This window comes from Pristis pectinata, chromosome 3 (genome assembly GCF_009764475.1).
Source record: "Pristis pectinata isolate sPriPec2 chromosome 3, sPriPec2.1.pri, whole genome shotgun sequence".
In the NCBI taxonomy this organism is placed as follows: Eukaryota; Metazoa; Chordata; class Chondrichthyes; order Rhinopristiformes; family Pristidae; genus Pristis; species Pristis pectinata.
Window position 1 is genome coordinate 98269513 of NC_067407.1, and position 17285 is coordinate 98286797.

Genomic DNA, 17285 nt, shown 5'->3' on the forward strand with positions numbered 1-17285 from the left:
ATCAGGTGTAAAACTGACAAGCCAGATGTGGGACATATTTGGTCCCTCTACTTGGTTTATTGGATGTCTTTGTACTCAATGGTGTGTCCAGGGGCAGAGCAAGGGGTCTTATCGTTCGAGCATTCCCAACTTCCAAGCTGTTGTGTGCACACGCGGAAGTCTGGAATGCACTGCCACATTCACCGCAGCTAGCCAGCAGACCCTAAAGGACCCACCAGCTAGGCTTTTGTTTGAAACTTTTATGCCCTCAGAAATTTACCTACATGTTTGTTGTTTTAGCTCTGAGTATTTCAAACCTCTGATGTCCTTTTTTTCATTCCTCAGTTCAACCCACATGGCTTCATAGTTGATATTTTTAAGCATACATTTCCATAAAGATTCCTTTACCGATATTACAATTCCACCTCCTTCATTCCCCCCTCTCAATCCCATGAAAGCCCAGAATTCGGGAATGTTGAACAGAAATTCCTGCCCTTAAGAAGTGCTTCATTGTCTTTAATCATCTGTTCTTTTTCCCCAGAATTCTTCAATTAAAGTGTGTACCATTAAACACTGACAAGTTTCTTTGCTGCTGTTTTTCTATCATTTTCCTCTGCCTTAAAGGGTCATTTAATAATCCACATAAGACTTTATCTGTCTCCCTTCTGAAACTGTTCTCAAGTTCCCAAACCCCTGCTAAGCTAGTTTGAGCTCTGCCCACAGCACAGGCAAAAATTGATTCCAGCCTGTTGGGATGCAACCCCAGTACCTTTGCAAAGGTACCACTTCCAGAATCAGTTCCAATGCCTCAAAGATGAAAAGCCCTCTTTCCAACTCAGGTATACATTTTTCTGTAGCATCTCCTATTTTTTGTATTCACAAGCCTGCAACACTGGTAGCAATGCAGAAATTACTTCCTTCTGAGGTTCTGTGTTTGTAATCTCTTTGCCTATTGTAATCTTTCTGCAGGATTCCATTCCTCTTTCTGCCTATATCATCATAGTGATATGGATCAAGACTGGGTGTTTACTCTTCAGTCTCAGTTGCAAATGCTCAGTGATGTCCTTGACCCTGGCACCTGAGATGCAACATACCTAGAATCATGTCTGTGGCTGCAGAGAAGCATTCTCTAATTGTCAATCGTTGTAGCTTTCCTGAGTTTTCTATTCCTACTCCATATAGCTTAATCACCCATGGTGCCATGGACTTGACCTTGGTTGTACTCTGCAGAAGAACACACATCTTCTCCAGTATTCAGAACTGAAGACTAGTTAGTGAGGGTATTCCAGTCCCTGCCTGGTTCTCTTGGTATGTACAGCAGTCACTTAGTACCCCTCTGCACACAATTTCTGTGCTACATGGAATTCCCACATTTGACATCTATTCCTGTTAAGTTCACTCTTGCCTTCACAACTGCTTTTTGACTAACTGTGACAGCTTTTCTTCATAGAACCTGTATTAGGAGATTGTTTGGAAACCTTGAGAAAATCTGCATACTTTGATTTTCACTTTCCAGGCTGTGAATTTACCTGTTTTGCACTGTATCTATGACCAGAGATGCTGCTTATGCTGCTAGTTCGTAGGACCCAGAGAAGGACCACGATGGACAACTCAAGAGCCACAGATCAGTAGCAGACTGCTCCTTACAAATTCCAACTAGCCAGGGAAGATAGGATCATCAAATGGATCCAGCTCATGGGAAACCGTACTCACTACACAAGGACCAGATTTAGATGTTGTTTCTTTGGCAGGTCTGAACTCTGTGGGATCTGAGTATTAGGTACTTACTGTGCTGGTTTCATTGCTCTCTTGTTGGCTGTTACATCCTCTGTGTTCACAACCTCTTTGTCAAGGCTCTTTTGGAGAAGTATTCAGATTATGCAATGGGCCTGCACAAATTAATCAGGCAGATCACTGTTGCTTTCTTTTCTGCAGTGGTTAATGACATCAGGTTTTGCAATGATGCAGCCAGTCAGAATGAGTATATGTGTGGTTTGTGGCACTGACTGCTTTCTTTAGGCACGGTGTTTATGTCCATGTCACTGTCACCATTTTTCTCTGACCCCTCCAGCAATTTCCTACTACGAATGAGCTGCTGGTTTCTTTACAGCAGATCATGGTCACTGAATGACAAAGACTGGACTGTCACCTCTCCTGCTAAGGTGCACTTGAATGATTTTGCATTTGATGCTGCTCTTTCCACTACATGAATGTGGTTATGCTAGCCAATCAGGAATGCTCATCAACTGAAAGGACTTCACTCCATCAACTTGCAGACATTTTTCAATCACATTCTTTTTGAAAGTACATGTAAGATTCCCAGCTGCCATGATGAATTTACCCTGCAGCAGTCCTCATCTCTCTCCAGTTCTAAGCAGCTTAATGGGCTGATTGGTCAGAGGTAAGATCTGACCCCTGAGGAACTCAATGATGGTCTGGGAACAGTATAAATGCCCCCTGTTGATAAGAATGCGAGTTGCCTATGACGACTTGGAGGTGCTATTCAACATGCATCAAATGCCTTTACAGATCTGGAGGTGCCTTTAATGTACATCATGCAGGGTCTCCAAATGATGGTGCCCTGCTGCACTTCATACGTTGTGCAGTGATGATGTAAGTGGAGTGATAGGGCTTCTTCAGATTATGGGGAGGACGGATCAGGATCAGGTTTGTGGAAGAAGATAGAGGAAATGATAGAAGAGCCTCTTTCAGTTTCCTGAGATAAGCTCATCACATGGAGAATGATTTAATTTTCACCAGGCCAACCTATTTGACATTTGTTACCAAATTCTCCTTTCTCCATGCTTCTACCAACACAATCCAGTCCTGAAACAGCAATGCTTGCCATCCCTACCCATCTTCAGTTAAAATACTAATCAGAAAATATTCCAGCCCAGAAAATTTTGTCAACAAACAGTTTTTATGTACTTCCAAAGTACTGAAACCTCACATACTGATACGCTATGAGATGTCCTCCTGCATATCCTGTGAAACTACTAATTGTAACTCATCTTCCTCAGCTCTTCTGAGAGGCAACCCATGTAGCTTCAACTGGTTCACATCTCTGAGATACTCTTGACTGACGCTTTCTGGGCTTTAGAGCCCATGGAGTCTCACCATTGGCCCTTGCATTTGTATGTGCAGAGGCAGACCTGGGCTTTGTGTCATAAGGCAGCACATGGGACAAGTTTGAGGGAGATGACATTTGAGAAGCAGAAGCACTTTCTTTCATGTTCCTGCTGCTGTTCTTCTCCAATCTCTTAAGCACTTCCCTGAATTGCATTCATTCAGTGAGGCACTGAAAGACTCGGGCTAGTGTATCACCTGTCTTAGTGATTTATAGTGTGCATGCCCTTAATGGGGCCTTCATTTACTTGTTGCTTTTAATGCTTCATGTAGGTGACCATTCTTTCCATGGATGAAGACATCGTTGCAAAGGTGTGCAACATCAAACCCCACATGTTTGATTGAGAAGGACATCTCCAAACTCTGTGCAAGCATGCTTATTATGGTTCAGATGCCCACCAGTATGCCACACATTCCTTGTCATTACTTCCGATGTTTTTTGTTTGTCAGTGGCCTCTCGGGTACATCTGCATCCAGATGAGTAGAGCTTGAAGCATCTTGTGTGCTCCAATAAGAACTTGGTGCTGCTCTCCTGTCTCCACTCTGCTCTTGCTCACTTATGGTGTGCGAGTCACCTGATGAACACCCAACTCCCTCCAACTCCAACAGATCCTCTGAAGTGCAAATATCAGCTGGTATAGGGTAGGCATGAGTCATGTGGCAGTGCATCTTCAGAGTGAGTTACCTCTTCTTTTGAGGAGGAAGAGGTCTTCGTCCTGCTGCATATCCTGTGGGATGGGTGAAGGCCCTGTGGGAGATTAAAGTCATGAATTAGAACTGTCAAGGTAAGAAAATTTAAAAATATAATTATGCACATGATCATTTTTAATGTAACACTAGCTACAAGTCTGCTGGAATATGACCAAAGTAAGAAATAGTTGAGATTCTGTGTAGGCTACAAATTGATAAAGTGGAGGCATTAGAAAGACTAATGGTGTACATAATGTAATTCCAGAGATTCAGCACCCTCAGAGAAGAAGTTTCTACACACCTCATTTTTAAATCACTGGCCCCTTATTTTGTAGCTTTATTGCCTTGTTCGTGACTCTCCCATTTGTGAAAACATCTACCCTGTCAAGCCCCTTGTATATTTGAATAAGGTCACCCTTAAATCTTCTAAATTCCTAGGATACAGACACAAACTGTTTAGCCACTCTTCGTAGGACAACCCTCTCATCACAGGAATTAGTCTGGTGGATCTCATTTGGACTGCATGCTCTATTTTTTTTAGGTAAGGGGACAGTATTCCAAATGTGACCTCACCAGCACCCTCTACAACTGTAGCAAAACCTACCTATTCTTAAACTTCAACCCCTTTGCAATAAAGGCCAATATGCTGTTTGCTGCCTTAACTACTTGTTGGACCTGCCTGCTAACTTTTTGTGATTCATAGACTAGAACACACAGATCCTTCTGGACTTCACTCATTTCCAGTCTTTTTCCATATAGATAATAATCTGTCATTTGATTCCTCTTACCAAAGTGGATGACCTCAAACTTGCCACATTATACCCCATTCGCCAGGTTTTGGCTCAATCAATTGATCTATTTACATCCAGTTGCAGAATCACAATGTCCTCATCTGAATCAGGTTTATTATCACTGACATATGTCGTGAAATTTGTTGTTTTGCGGCAGCAGTACAGTGCAAAGACATAAGAATTACTATAAGTTACAGAAATAAATAAATAGTGCAAAAGAGGAATAACGAAGTAGTGTTTATGGGTTCATGGACCATTCAAAAATCTATGACGGAGGGGAAGAAGCTGTTCCTAAAATGTTGAGTGTGGGTCTTCAGGCTCCTGTACCTCCTCCCCGATGGTGGTAACACGAAGAGAGCATGTCCTGGATGGTGAGGGTCCTTAATGATGGATGCCGCCTTCTTGAGGCACTGCCTCTTGAAGATGTCCTCAATGGCAGGGTGGGTTGTGACCGTGATAGAGCTGCTAACTTTTTGTGATTCATAGACTAGAACACACAGATCCTTCTGGACTTCACCCATTTCCAGTCTTTTTCCATATAGATAATAATCTGTCATTTGATTCCTCTTACCAAAGTGGATGACCTCACACTTGCTACATTATACCCCATTCACCAGGTTTTGGCCCAATCAATTGATCTACAACCCTCTGCAGCCTCTTCTGATCCCGCGCATTAGAGCCTCCATACCAGGTGGTGATGCAACATCAGAATGCTCTCCACTGTATATCTGTAGAAATGTGTAGGAGTCTTTGGTGACATACCAAATCTCCTCAAACTCCTAATAAAGAAGAGCATCATATGGCCTTCTACCTATTTTTGTATCTTCAGCAAACTTGGAAACCTTGAGGTACCCCACTAGTCACATCCCTCTAGCCTGAAAAGGACCCATTTATTCCAACTCTTTGTTTTCTATGTGACAGCCATTTTCCGATCCATGCTAACACACTTCCTCCAATTCCTTGGCCCTTTATCTTTTGCACCAGCCTCTTAAATGGCACCTTGTCAAATGCCATTTGGATGTAAAATTGGCTAAGTAAAGGGAAACCAAGAGTAGCAGTGAATTTTTTTTCTCACCCCAGACTGAAGGGTTCCAAAGAGTTCTGGACTAGGGCCACATTTTAATAAAATACATTAATGACTTGCACTTTGGTGTACAGGTTATACAAAACTTGAATGTTTAGTGAAATGTAACAAGGATAGTAGTTGACTTCAAGGAGATATAGAAAGCCTGGAATTAATGACGAATATTTTTAAAACACTGATTTGGGCACAGCTAGAATATTATGTCTAGTTGTGGGTGCACACTCTGGGAACGATGTAAATCTTTTGGAGAGGATACAGAAGAGAATTCAGGAATGAAGGACTTTATTTGCATGGACAGAATGGAGATGCTGTGTTTGTCCCATTAGAAGAGATGAGATGGCAAAGGAAAATACAGTGACATGAGGCAAATCTTTCTTACCCAGAGAGTGATTAGGGTCTGGAATGTACAGCTAAGAGTAGTAAAGACAGATTCATCTGTAGTATTCAAAGGGAGCTGACTTGCTATCTGAAGGGAAATAATTTGCAGGGCTATTGGGACCAAACAGGGGAATGGGACTAATAGGCTAGTGCTTACAAAAGAGTGGAGTGGCTTCACCTCTCTCCATGCTGCAGTAACTCCGATTCTGTGAAGTCTTCCTGACTGATTATTGTATGCTATGTGGCTGAATGAGATAGAATTGAGTCAGGGGTTTAGGGATCCCATCTCCATTTGCTGTGTATTTCTTCCTGCCAGCCCAATCCATATATGCTTCCTCTACACATGTGATGGGAAGTGGGCCACCTCTGATTCTCTGCCTGTCTCTGACATTTTGTGCTTTCTTCTCTGGCAAGTGTGGCAAGAAAAGATCCCATGAGTGTAAGTAATACCATCTGTTGAATGGATGGATCAAGAACATTTGCTAATAGTGACTCTGAGGGAGAGGCACCACATTCATGGAAAAGAGTTGAATATCATTGATGGTTGGGCAGACAGTGATGTAAAGAACTGCATAACAAAAGAAGGATGGGTGTATCTGCATGCTGACTTATTGGAGTATATTGAGAGGGTTGAGTAGCACTCACAAAAGGATGCGCCACTGGTCTCATCGTTTCTGATCTTAAGAAGAGTTAACCTCTTGCCATTCTGAATCCAGGGGTCAAAACCACATCTCTGCTCCGTGCCTCTGAGGCAATCTCCAGCCTTGCTTCAGTTTACAGGATCTTAAAATTCTTTCTGTTGCATCAGGCAAGGTCACTAAAGCTTATAGCAAACCTGGTATGACGACAGTCCTTTTTCTAACATTTTAGTATTTGTTGAAGTGCATTTCGGTAATGTAGCCAAGGAACTAAATTGCTATGCATCTGGAGTCGCATATAAGCCAGACCAGATAAGGACAGCAGATTTCTATCACTTCATAACATGAGTAAGGCAGTTGAGATTTTACAACAGTCAAGTAGTTTCGTGTTGGCTATTGGCAACAATAATTCCAGAATGTACTTAATTACTTTAAACTTTTCATGTGGTATGGTGACATTTGAACTTCTTTGAATTAATCAGTCCGGGTTTTTGCATTCCTAGTCTAGCGACTGAGGCGCAGTACTACCAGATTGCTCTTGTGCACCTGATTCCCAAATCCATCAAAGGTCATGTTTTCAAAGTGGACCTAAAACTAGGATGTGCATATTGCCTGCTCAGAGTAATTGATCAGAGATCTAGAATTGGGGTTAAGATGTTGGCTGGATTAAAGTGGTTCCTTAAAGGTGGCACAGAAAATTTTGTGGCTGCATCTGGTGACAGCCAGCTCCTGGCTCACCTCGCATTGCGAGGTTAAAATTAAGTCACCAGAAGATCATAGCTTACATTCTAATTTTGATTACATATATTAAAATATTGTTTGCTTTAGTTTATTAAATATCCATTTGGTAGTCTAGAAATGTGATTTGTGTTTGAAAATTTTGGCACCAAATATTTAAACCATTTAATAATTATTAAACTTAATAATAGAGAATCTTTCAGTCTGCTCTATTTTGTAGCAAATTAAAGTTTGAACATTTAATTTTTATTTAAGATACTTACCTTGAAATTGGAATGCATGGCACCATGTTTCTGTGCACTATGCATTTCAATTTTTATTTTAAATCACAAAGGACTTGCGAGGAGTTGCATGTCTGCAATTTTCCTTCCAGGTGTTCCATAGAATGCACACCTGAACATCACTTAAGTAATTTTGGACCAAGCATGCATAGCTCACAAAAGGTTCAGGCCACCTTGCAGCTCATTTGAAGCCTGCTTTGTCATTGCTTTAAAAAAAAGACCTGTCTGAGTTGAGTCCAGCACTGGGAGCCTCTTCTAGGCACCTACCCATTGCAGCAGCTCTCCATCAGGCTTGCCACAACTCCCCACCCTAGTTGCAACCTCAAACCCCAACCTTGCAACCATTGCCCAAACACCTCTATCTACCAGTTGGCCATCTGACCCTGCCACCATTGACTCACCCGATCTTCTGTGTGCAAGACCTCTTCAGTAACACACAATACCTTCAACTTCATGCTTTACTTAATTTTGCAGAACCAGAAACAAAACATTTATTGGTTTCATATACACCAATCCAGTAAAACACCTTTATAATCACTATTCAATTGTCAGGCAAGTCAGCTCTTATCCCTTTAATCATATACGGCAAAAAATAAAGCCAATATGTAAATGAACATCCTTTAGTAATTTGAATTTTTATCCACTGAAATCATCAGCATGAAATTAATGAAAACTATGATTTGATTGTTGGAATTTTTTGCTCAGCAATGTTTTTCTGATTTAAGTTCATGCAATTTATTTTTAAGAATTTTCTTTTTAGTCAGCACACTTGATTATTTGAGTGATAGGAAAGAAACCATGTAACACACACACCAGACTGAGGTTAGAGGAACTTTTGCAAAGAACCACAGGTTTGCAATTGTATTGATCTTTGATCATGTTAGTGAAATGAAGTGGATGAATTTTTAAGTGCAAAGAGAAACCACATGCATCACATATGGCTTAATTAATTTGACTAGCACAACATAAAGAAATTACCTGTGAATTTATTTTTGCTCATCTTCCCCACTTCAATTGGTGATTAGATGTACCACAAAATACAACAATCAGAGTGTATTTATCGGGTCACAATGGAGAAGCTGGCTTATCACAGTATATGCACATTTGAAGAGTGGCAGAGCCTCATGAAATCTACACTTCCCAAAGCCCTTTGCAAAGAAATTGAACAGTAAGTGAACTTTCATTCAATTTCTGGGTTTAGCAGATTGTTTTCTCAGAACGACAGTAGTGTTTACAATTTAGAAAAAGGAGACAATGTTAAATAAAACTCTTTGCCATTGGAACTAATCGTGTATTTTTTTAAAGTCGTGGGATGAAGCATTGAAAGTTGTTCTTCTGGTTAGGATTGTATTACAAAGCTAATGGTACAGATGAATGTTCTTGATATTAAATTGTTACCATTTAAGGCTAGGAAGCATAAATTCAGAACTCTCCATAGACTACTGAATAGGGGAAATCTGCTCTTGAATAGATTTATTGAAAGATCAGACATTCATTCTCTCCACCAATTTTAATTTATATTTATTTGTTGCTAATTGCAGAAGACAGTTCTTTAAATTACAAGATGTACTTTTTTTAAAATACCAGTTTGTAGCATTCAGGTTTGATCATCACGCTGGCCTTGCTTAAAAGTTGGTAAATTTTAAATTTCAGGGAGTAATGTTAAAAAAAAATGTAGAAAATAAAGCATGAAGAGCACAACCTGTACCAATGGTACTTTGGAGAAGGAGCACACATTTGAAAGAAATAGTATTCCAACAGTAGCTGGGACTAGAACACACAATTGATGAGCCTTTATCACATTTTTTTATTTGCACAGTTTTGGAGGGTCATGGGCTTTGGTGTCACAGCCAGCATTTATATTGTTATTCTTGAATATCACCAGACTTTCAAACAGGTACCGTATTCTGACCCCTGTCAAAACAGGAGGTTACTGAGGAGATTAAAAGTTGTCCAGAAAGACTCCTTGAAAAAATGTAACTTCCTCTTTAAATGTTGGGAATCCTGAGCCCATGACCACTCAGTGGAGAAGAAACATTCAAGGTGATATTGAGAACCTGGAATCTCTGCGTTGGCAGCACACAAGCCCAGCGTAGATGAAGGAAGGAATATATTACCTCTCAAACTACTTATTTGCCCACCCCTTCAGGCATTTCCTGCCTCATCTGTGATCTCAAGAGTCTGCGGTTCCCAAATTAGCATCATCAGTCATCCCAGATACTGTAGAGGAAAGAAGTGAGTCATCCTCAATTCCAAGGGATGACCCAAGAACAAGCAGGACCCTTGAGAATGTGGTGATGAGCTGTTCAACTGCTATAGTCCTCCTAGTGAATGCACTCACACAGTGTTGTTAAGTTCAGAGTTCCAATATTTAGACCCGGCAGTGATGAAGGAACAGTGACATATAACAGGACAATGTGTGACCTGATGGCAAACTTGCAAATGTTAATGTTTCTACATGCTTGCCACCCTGTTCTTCTTGGTGATAAAGATCACAGGTTTAGGAGGTGCTGTTTGAGTAGCATCGGCAAGATTTATAGATGGTACACACTGCAGCCACAATATGTCATTAAAGCAGGGAATGAATGTTTAGGTTGGTGAATGTGGTACCAATCGAGCAGGCTGCTTTGTTCTTGATGGTGAGCTTTTGTAATTGGGGCTGCACTTATTCAAGCAAATGGAGGGTTATTCCATCATAGATGGTGAAAAAGCCTTGAGGTGCGAAGAAATGAGACACTCATCACAAATTACCCAGCCTTCCCAGTTAGAGGGTGAGACCAGACAAACGAACCAAGGCAAAAGAATGTGGGAGTTGCGAAATGCAGAGCAGAAGGACAAGCCCAGCAGCACACCTTGTCAAAGATAAGAGGGGAAAGGGATACCACGGAATGTGAACATGGCAAGTGGAATTCGTGTTTGGATATCATTTGATTCTTTCTCTCAGTTTTGCCTATATATGTGGTTTGCCAGAATAGTGTGTATCAATGTTATGAAGCCTTCCACCAAATGGTACAAAGTATTAATATACTATACTATGTGTATGCCCATTAGATTTTAATGGCTTAATAACAAAACTTTGGAGGTTTTGTTATTAAGCCATTAGAAATCCTCATATCATTTCAGAGAATAGCACCTGAATATGTTTACAGCAGCATAGCTGTCTCACAATAGATATGAAAAAAATCCAGGACTTCAACTTTATTGAAAATATGGAGAATTTCTGTATGCACAGGAGAAGCAGTCAGTACAGTAGCATAGTGGTCAAATTACTAATGCAACAGTTTGCTTCCTTCTCCAGAACCACTTGTTATGAACAGCAAATACCAGCATTGCCTATGATGTGCACATATCAAAGAATGGTTCTGTTTAAAAGGAAATTCATCAGCACAGCAGCTATTGTTTGGGCATTAAGGATTACAGTTTGTTCCCAGTATGTCATTGGATGCACATGTGCATATATATGATGCCACATGGGATCTTAGTGCCTGCTGGAAGTTTGCACCCTAAATATATCATTCCAGATAGATAATTCAGCATGAATGCTTGTTTAATGTCATCACTTCCAAGTGAAGCTGCCAGCATCACTCTATACAACTGAGCGAGCATTCAGCATCAAGAAGTGAAGCCCATCAGTGTTCCTGTATAATTCGTGCATCCTCTAGCAAGTTGCAGTAAATTCCACAATGATTTCCACCAACAACTGTAGTGGCAGGGCACCACCTCTGTACAAGGTATAGGTTGGCTTTAAATACTACCTTTAGCTTGAACTGGTGCTAACCATTCGGGAAGTGAGCTGCCCTGCCGCTTATTGAAGCAACAATCTGTTTAGTCAGTCACTGAAATCTTTATGCAGGTAGCAGGTATTTCTAAGTTGCATTCAAACTCTTCAGTGATTTGTAGTGTGGGGCTCAGTACCGTGCATGGTACTCTGAAAGAACTTAATGAGATTCTATACAGGTTCATCATTATTTCTTAACATTTTAATTCAGTAACTCCTTTGTAATAAACTTAGAATTCTATTTGCTTCCTTTGAACCATTGTTAGCCTGAAGTGTTGCCTTTTGTGTTTACTGAATGAAACTCTCTGTAGTTCCACAGGGCATAACCTGCTTACATTCAGACATTAAGTACTGCTGTCAATATGTTTATTCCTTCAATTTTAGAGAAGGTTTACTAGATTGGTACCTGGAGTGGGCAGATCTTACTTCGAGAAAAGATTGGACAGGCAAGAGTTTAAAAGAGGGACAGGGAACTAGATTGAAATATCTAAGGTGCTGAGGAGTGTTGACAGGGTGGATGTGGAGAAGAGATTTCCTCTCATGGGAAAACCTAGAAGTAGGAGTTGATGTTTTAAAATGGTTGCCTATTTAAGACCGAAATGAGGTAATGTTATTTCTCTGAAGGTTGCAAGTCTTTGGAACTTTCTTTCCCCAAAGATGTTGAAAGCAGAGCCTTTGAATATTTTTAAAGCAGAGTTGGGTAGATCCTTGATAGTGGGATGGTGAAATGTTATCTGAGGTGGGTGTGAATGACGAGTTGAGTATATGGTAGGTCATGATTTTACTGAATGGCAGAGCAGTCTTGAGGTGCCAAATGGCCTCTTCCAGCTCCTAATTCATATGTTCACTTACAAAATTAATTCAGTTAACTTAGCTTGGGGTCAATTTGCCCTCCTGAGAAAACTGGTAAGTTGCCTGCAATTAAGCTTTTATGGTAGATCTACCTCTTCTCAGAATACATTTTCCTCATAAATATCCACTTTATTGAATATTAAATATGTAAATAAAGATGTATGTTTAAAATTGATTACTGCCTAAAGTTGATTCATTGTATTGACTTCTGTCTTTAATGTTAGATTCCATTTTGATATCAGCCCCTATGAGGACCTCTGGCCAAGTATTTTTGTCTATATGATCCATAGCAGCTGTGGAAAGAACAGGTAAGGATGATAAAATCACCCCATTTTTATTTTTTTTAAGTTCACATTGACTTGACAAATCATGGTGGAAATGTAAACTGTATTCCATTTTGGTTTTTTTTCACGGAAAGCAAAACAAAACTGTGGGTACTGTAAATTGGTGCTTAAAAATAGAAAAAGTTGCAACTGTCAACAACCTTAAAAAAAATTAATTTCCGAAATTCCAGAAAGTAGATTTTTTTAAGATTTGCAGAAAATATGTTTTAAAATACTTGTCACCCTTACAATTAAAAGCTACCTGATCTTCATAATGCTGACAAAATGCAGTAGGAATAATGTTATCAGTTTGTATTTTAAGTTGTATTTACTGGTTTTTAATTGCCATCTTTCTCCTTTTCTGTCCAGCATTGATCTGGAGAAACTGTGTCGGTTCACAATGTCAGTGAAGAAAAACTACCGCCGTGTGCCTTACCACAACTGGAAACATGCGGTCTCTGTGGCACATTGCATGTACACCATCCTGCAGAGCGTCCAGGGCACATTTTCAGAATTGGAGGTAGGCGAATACAATTTTTCACCCATTCTCGGTCACGGATAAGAATTCCGCTGGATGTACAGGCACTGAAAATACCTGTTACTGTATGTTCATCTTAAAAGCATTTTAAAGCCCCAGCCAATCAGTACTCAAGTTTGAAGATTTTATTAGCAATTAAAATAGAACAATGTGCACAGTGAAATTTATCACTAATGTGACGCATAGATAGGGGAAACTTTGTCATTCCAATAGAAACCCTTCTATTAACTTTCCAATTATCTGTATAAATCTGTTTTAAATTGTGAGCATACTTGATTATGCATCATTCTGTTATGAAATGTGAGAGGGAATAACGACAAAGTACAACAGATACAAATGACATCAGTCCTTTACACACCTGGAACAAATTCTAAAAGTTGAGCATTAACCTGTTCTTGAATTGTCTAATATGACTATATTCTCTCTACATTTCCACATTGTAGAGAATTTGATAATGGAGGAATGTCTTATGGAATGTTCTTGCACACAATTTTACTTTGGTCTGGACTTTGGTAAGAGTACTTCTATATCTTTGAAATGTTGGGAGACCTGGATGGCATAATGAACAGAGGAAATATGTAGAAAGGTAGAACAATCTTCACTGAAGACTGAAGGTTAGAAAAAGCATCTTTTCTTTACCTCTCTTCATCAGGGTTAGTGGAAATGTGGACTAAATCTCAATGCTGCTGTTCTCAGGTGGTACAGCAGATTTGCAGTCCATGGTTCCACTTCTTCTGCCCTGGGAATGTGCCTTCATAATCTGTCAGAGGATAGATTGCAGGTCTGCTATGATATTCTGCAAGGTCCTTTGAAATCTGGTTTTCACAGCCATTATGACAATCTGAGATTGCAGTGCAATAAACTGAGTTTATATGAACCAAGTCTGATCTTCTACAACAGCACCCAGGTGTTGGTGTCTTCTGTTCGTAGTGCTGAGACATTGGATAGAGGATTTGGATGAGAGCCTTTATGATGAAAAAGGTTGATGGAAGAGGTGCAATTAAATCCTTAAGCATTTGCAAGACTGCCAGAATTCCTATGTGCAATGCCATGCAGTATGGAGGAGTTTGACAAAACGCTTGCTTGGTGCTTTATGTGGAGTTGGGAAGTTATCTTGCCCACTATCAATAAAGTGGGCAATACATGGATTCATTCGTAATCCAGTATCATGGGACAACCAGCATTTATTGCCTATCTCTAAATGCCATGCAAAAGTAAGGGTGAGTTGCCTTCTTGACCCATTGTAGTCCTTCTGGTGAAGGTGGTTCCACCGTGCTGTTTGGAAAGGAGATCTGGGACTTTGACCCAGTGATGGTCAACTTCAAGCAGAACCTGCAGGTGAGGAAGTTCAACAGTACCACCTGCCGCCCTCCTTGGTGGAGGTCATAGTATGGGAGGTACTATTGGAGTACCTTGGGCAAATAACTGCTGTGGATGATGCACACTGCAGCCACTGTGCACTGGTGGTGGAGAGAATGAATGTTTAGGGTTATGATTGATACAATGCTAATGTCCTGGACGGTGTCAATCTTTCAGACGTTTGCTTTGTAGATGGTGGAAAGGCCTTGGGATGTCAAGAGGTAACTCGGTTGCTGCAGGATAGCCATCTTTTGACCTATTCTTGTAGTCATGGTGTTTATGTGGCAGGTCTATTTGAGTTTTGGGTCAATGTAACCTGCAGGATATTGATTGCGGGGGACTTGGCAATGGCAGTGCCATTGAACATCAAGGATAGGTGGTTAGACTCTGTAGTTGGACATGGTCAGTGCCTGGCATTTCTATGTCCAAAATGTAACTGGCCACTTACCAGCCTATTCCTGAATGTTATTTATGACCTTCTGTATGCAAGCATGTATTTTGTTTGCTGAGGAGTTGCAAATGGAATTGAACATAGTGCAATCATCAGCAAACTCCCTCATTTCTGACCATTTCTGATGGAAGGAAGGTCATTGATGAGGCAGCTGAAAATGGCTAGGCCTAGAACATTACACTGAGGATCTTCTGCCTTGAGTCCTGGGACTGTACCGATTGACCCGTGATAACCACAACCACATTCCTTTGTGCAAGGTATGACTCCAGTCACTGAAGCACCCTTCGGTGCCCATTAACTTCATTTTTATCCAGCACCTCCATGTTACATTCAAGTCAAATTGAACTTTGATATCAGGGACAGTAACGCTCACATCATTTGTAGAATTTAACTCTTTGGTTAATATTTAGATCAAGATTGTGATGAGGTCTGGAGACAAGTGGTCTTGGTGGAACCACAACTGGGCATGGTGAATAAGTACTGCTTGGCAGCACTGTCGATGACAGCTTCCATTACTGTTCTGATGATTGAGAGTAGATTGGGTGGTAATTAGCCAGGTTAGATTTGCTCTGCTTTTTGCAAACAGGACACATTATGGATAATTTTCCAATAGTCAAGGATATGTCCGGTCTTACAGGGCAGAGTAAGTTTAAGGGTGTCTGTAGCATTTACTGCTGCCATAGTAAGCATCCACTTAAGATATGCAAGCTGGATTTGTATTGTGTTGGCTTGCCTTCAATCATAGGTAATCACAATATCACCCCCCCCACCCCCCAAATTGGTGTTCTACCTCTACTGTAAGCAATGATCACTTATCATTTGTTCATTTTTTTTCCCCTGTGCTTCTTTTAGCTATATGATTTAGCCTCCTAAATTGCATCTCCATCCAGATATTGGGGATCTTGAATGATGGGCCTTGCCTTCCTGAGGCAGCACCTCCTGTAGATACTACTGATGGTTTGATGGTTAAAACTGAATGTTTTGTCATTCTAAGCATTAAATTTTTGTCATTGCAAAATGTATATTTAGCATACATACCTAAGAAATCAGCTTCTTCTGAGCACATTGCATCAGAATATTTGTATTTGCAGGAAGGTGGCATTAAGAAAGTTATTTGATGTAGGTTAAAACTAAAATGAACCTTAGGCAGATCAATAACTCCTAAATATAGTCAAATGGTTTCTTTTAGCCTTGAGTTGAATGAAGTGCATCTGAAGGATTAATTATCTTTACAAATTTCAGATAGGAACATAATTAAAATGCAATATTATTTCACTGGTTTTTACCATTCCTAAGAACTAATAATTCAAATATTTGAAAATGCATGTTAAGAAATGTTTTCATTTCATCTGGTAATGGCCTGGAGGTGCTGAACACTGCTTGCCACCTGTGACCATAAGATGTAGGTGCAGAATTAGGCCATTTGGCCCATTGAATCTGCTCCACCATTTGAGTACTGAGTGGGTTTGCCAGCACGAGTGCTGAGGAATTCATTAAATTCATTTTAAATTCATTAATTCAACTCATTAAGCTCATTCATTAGTTATTTAGAACTTGAGCTTGGCCACCAAGTTTCTAACTTTTCCTTTTAAGTGGGAGTCCTGAACTTGTTGGAACATGCATGTGTAAATGCTGATAGTTCAATGTGGAACTGCCAGCATTTCCCAGCAAGTTCTGGCCCATTATTCTACTTTTCAACAGTTTTCTGTCCATTTATCAGTCGAAACAGCATTTATCTCAGCGAAACAATTCACTGTCAAACAAAATAATGGAGGAAAAGTATTTTACAACTTGTAAAATGAGATGTGGGCTTGCCATGAAACAAATACTTACATATCTCTCTCTTTTAACGTTTATGCATTGTTTCACTAAATGAAATGTTGCTGTCATTGGTTTATCATAGAATAGAAGAATTAATGTAGAATTCATTTCTATCCGTGGAACATCCTTCACTTATCAAAGCCCAAAAAGCTTAGGCACTATTTGACAAGAGTGAGCTCCTATAAACTTAAAGTATGTGTGGAAGTACTTCTGCAAATTATTTAATGTTGTTCCATGAAATATTGTAGAACTATGTACCATGATGCCTTGAAACAGACTTCCATTGGCAGGTTATCACCTTGACTCCCTCTACAGTGATAGACCGTTCAATTATTTAATCTCATTTTTTGACAAAGTAATGTAATAGAGTCATAGAGTTTTACAGCACAGAACTGGGCCCTTTGGTGCACCGCATCAATCTTACCCATATATAATAATCCCATTCCCCCCCCCCCCCC

The 17285-nt window shown here is 40.1% G+C and overlaps 1 protein-coding gene across 4 annotated transcripts in view; it reads left to right on the forward strand.

Annotated features, from left to right (window-relative positions):
* pde10a (phosphodiesterase 10A) overlaps positions 1–17285 on the forward strand; it is a 296991-nt gene that overhangs the window by 247408 nt on the left and 32298 nt on the right. For all 4 annotated transcript variants that reach the window (XM_052012872.1, XM_052012873.1, XM_052012875.1 and 1 more), the window contains 3 exons: positions 8731–8873; positions 12560–12643; positions 13028–13178. In XM_052012872.1, coding sequence (XP_051868832.1) covers positions 8731–8873; positions 12560–12643; positions 13028–13178 — 378 coding nt within the window. The remainder of the gene's footprint in view (positions 1–8730; positions 8874–12559; positions 12644–13027; positions 13179–17285) is intronic.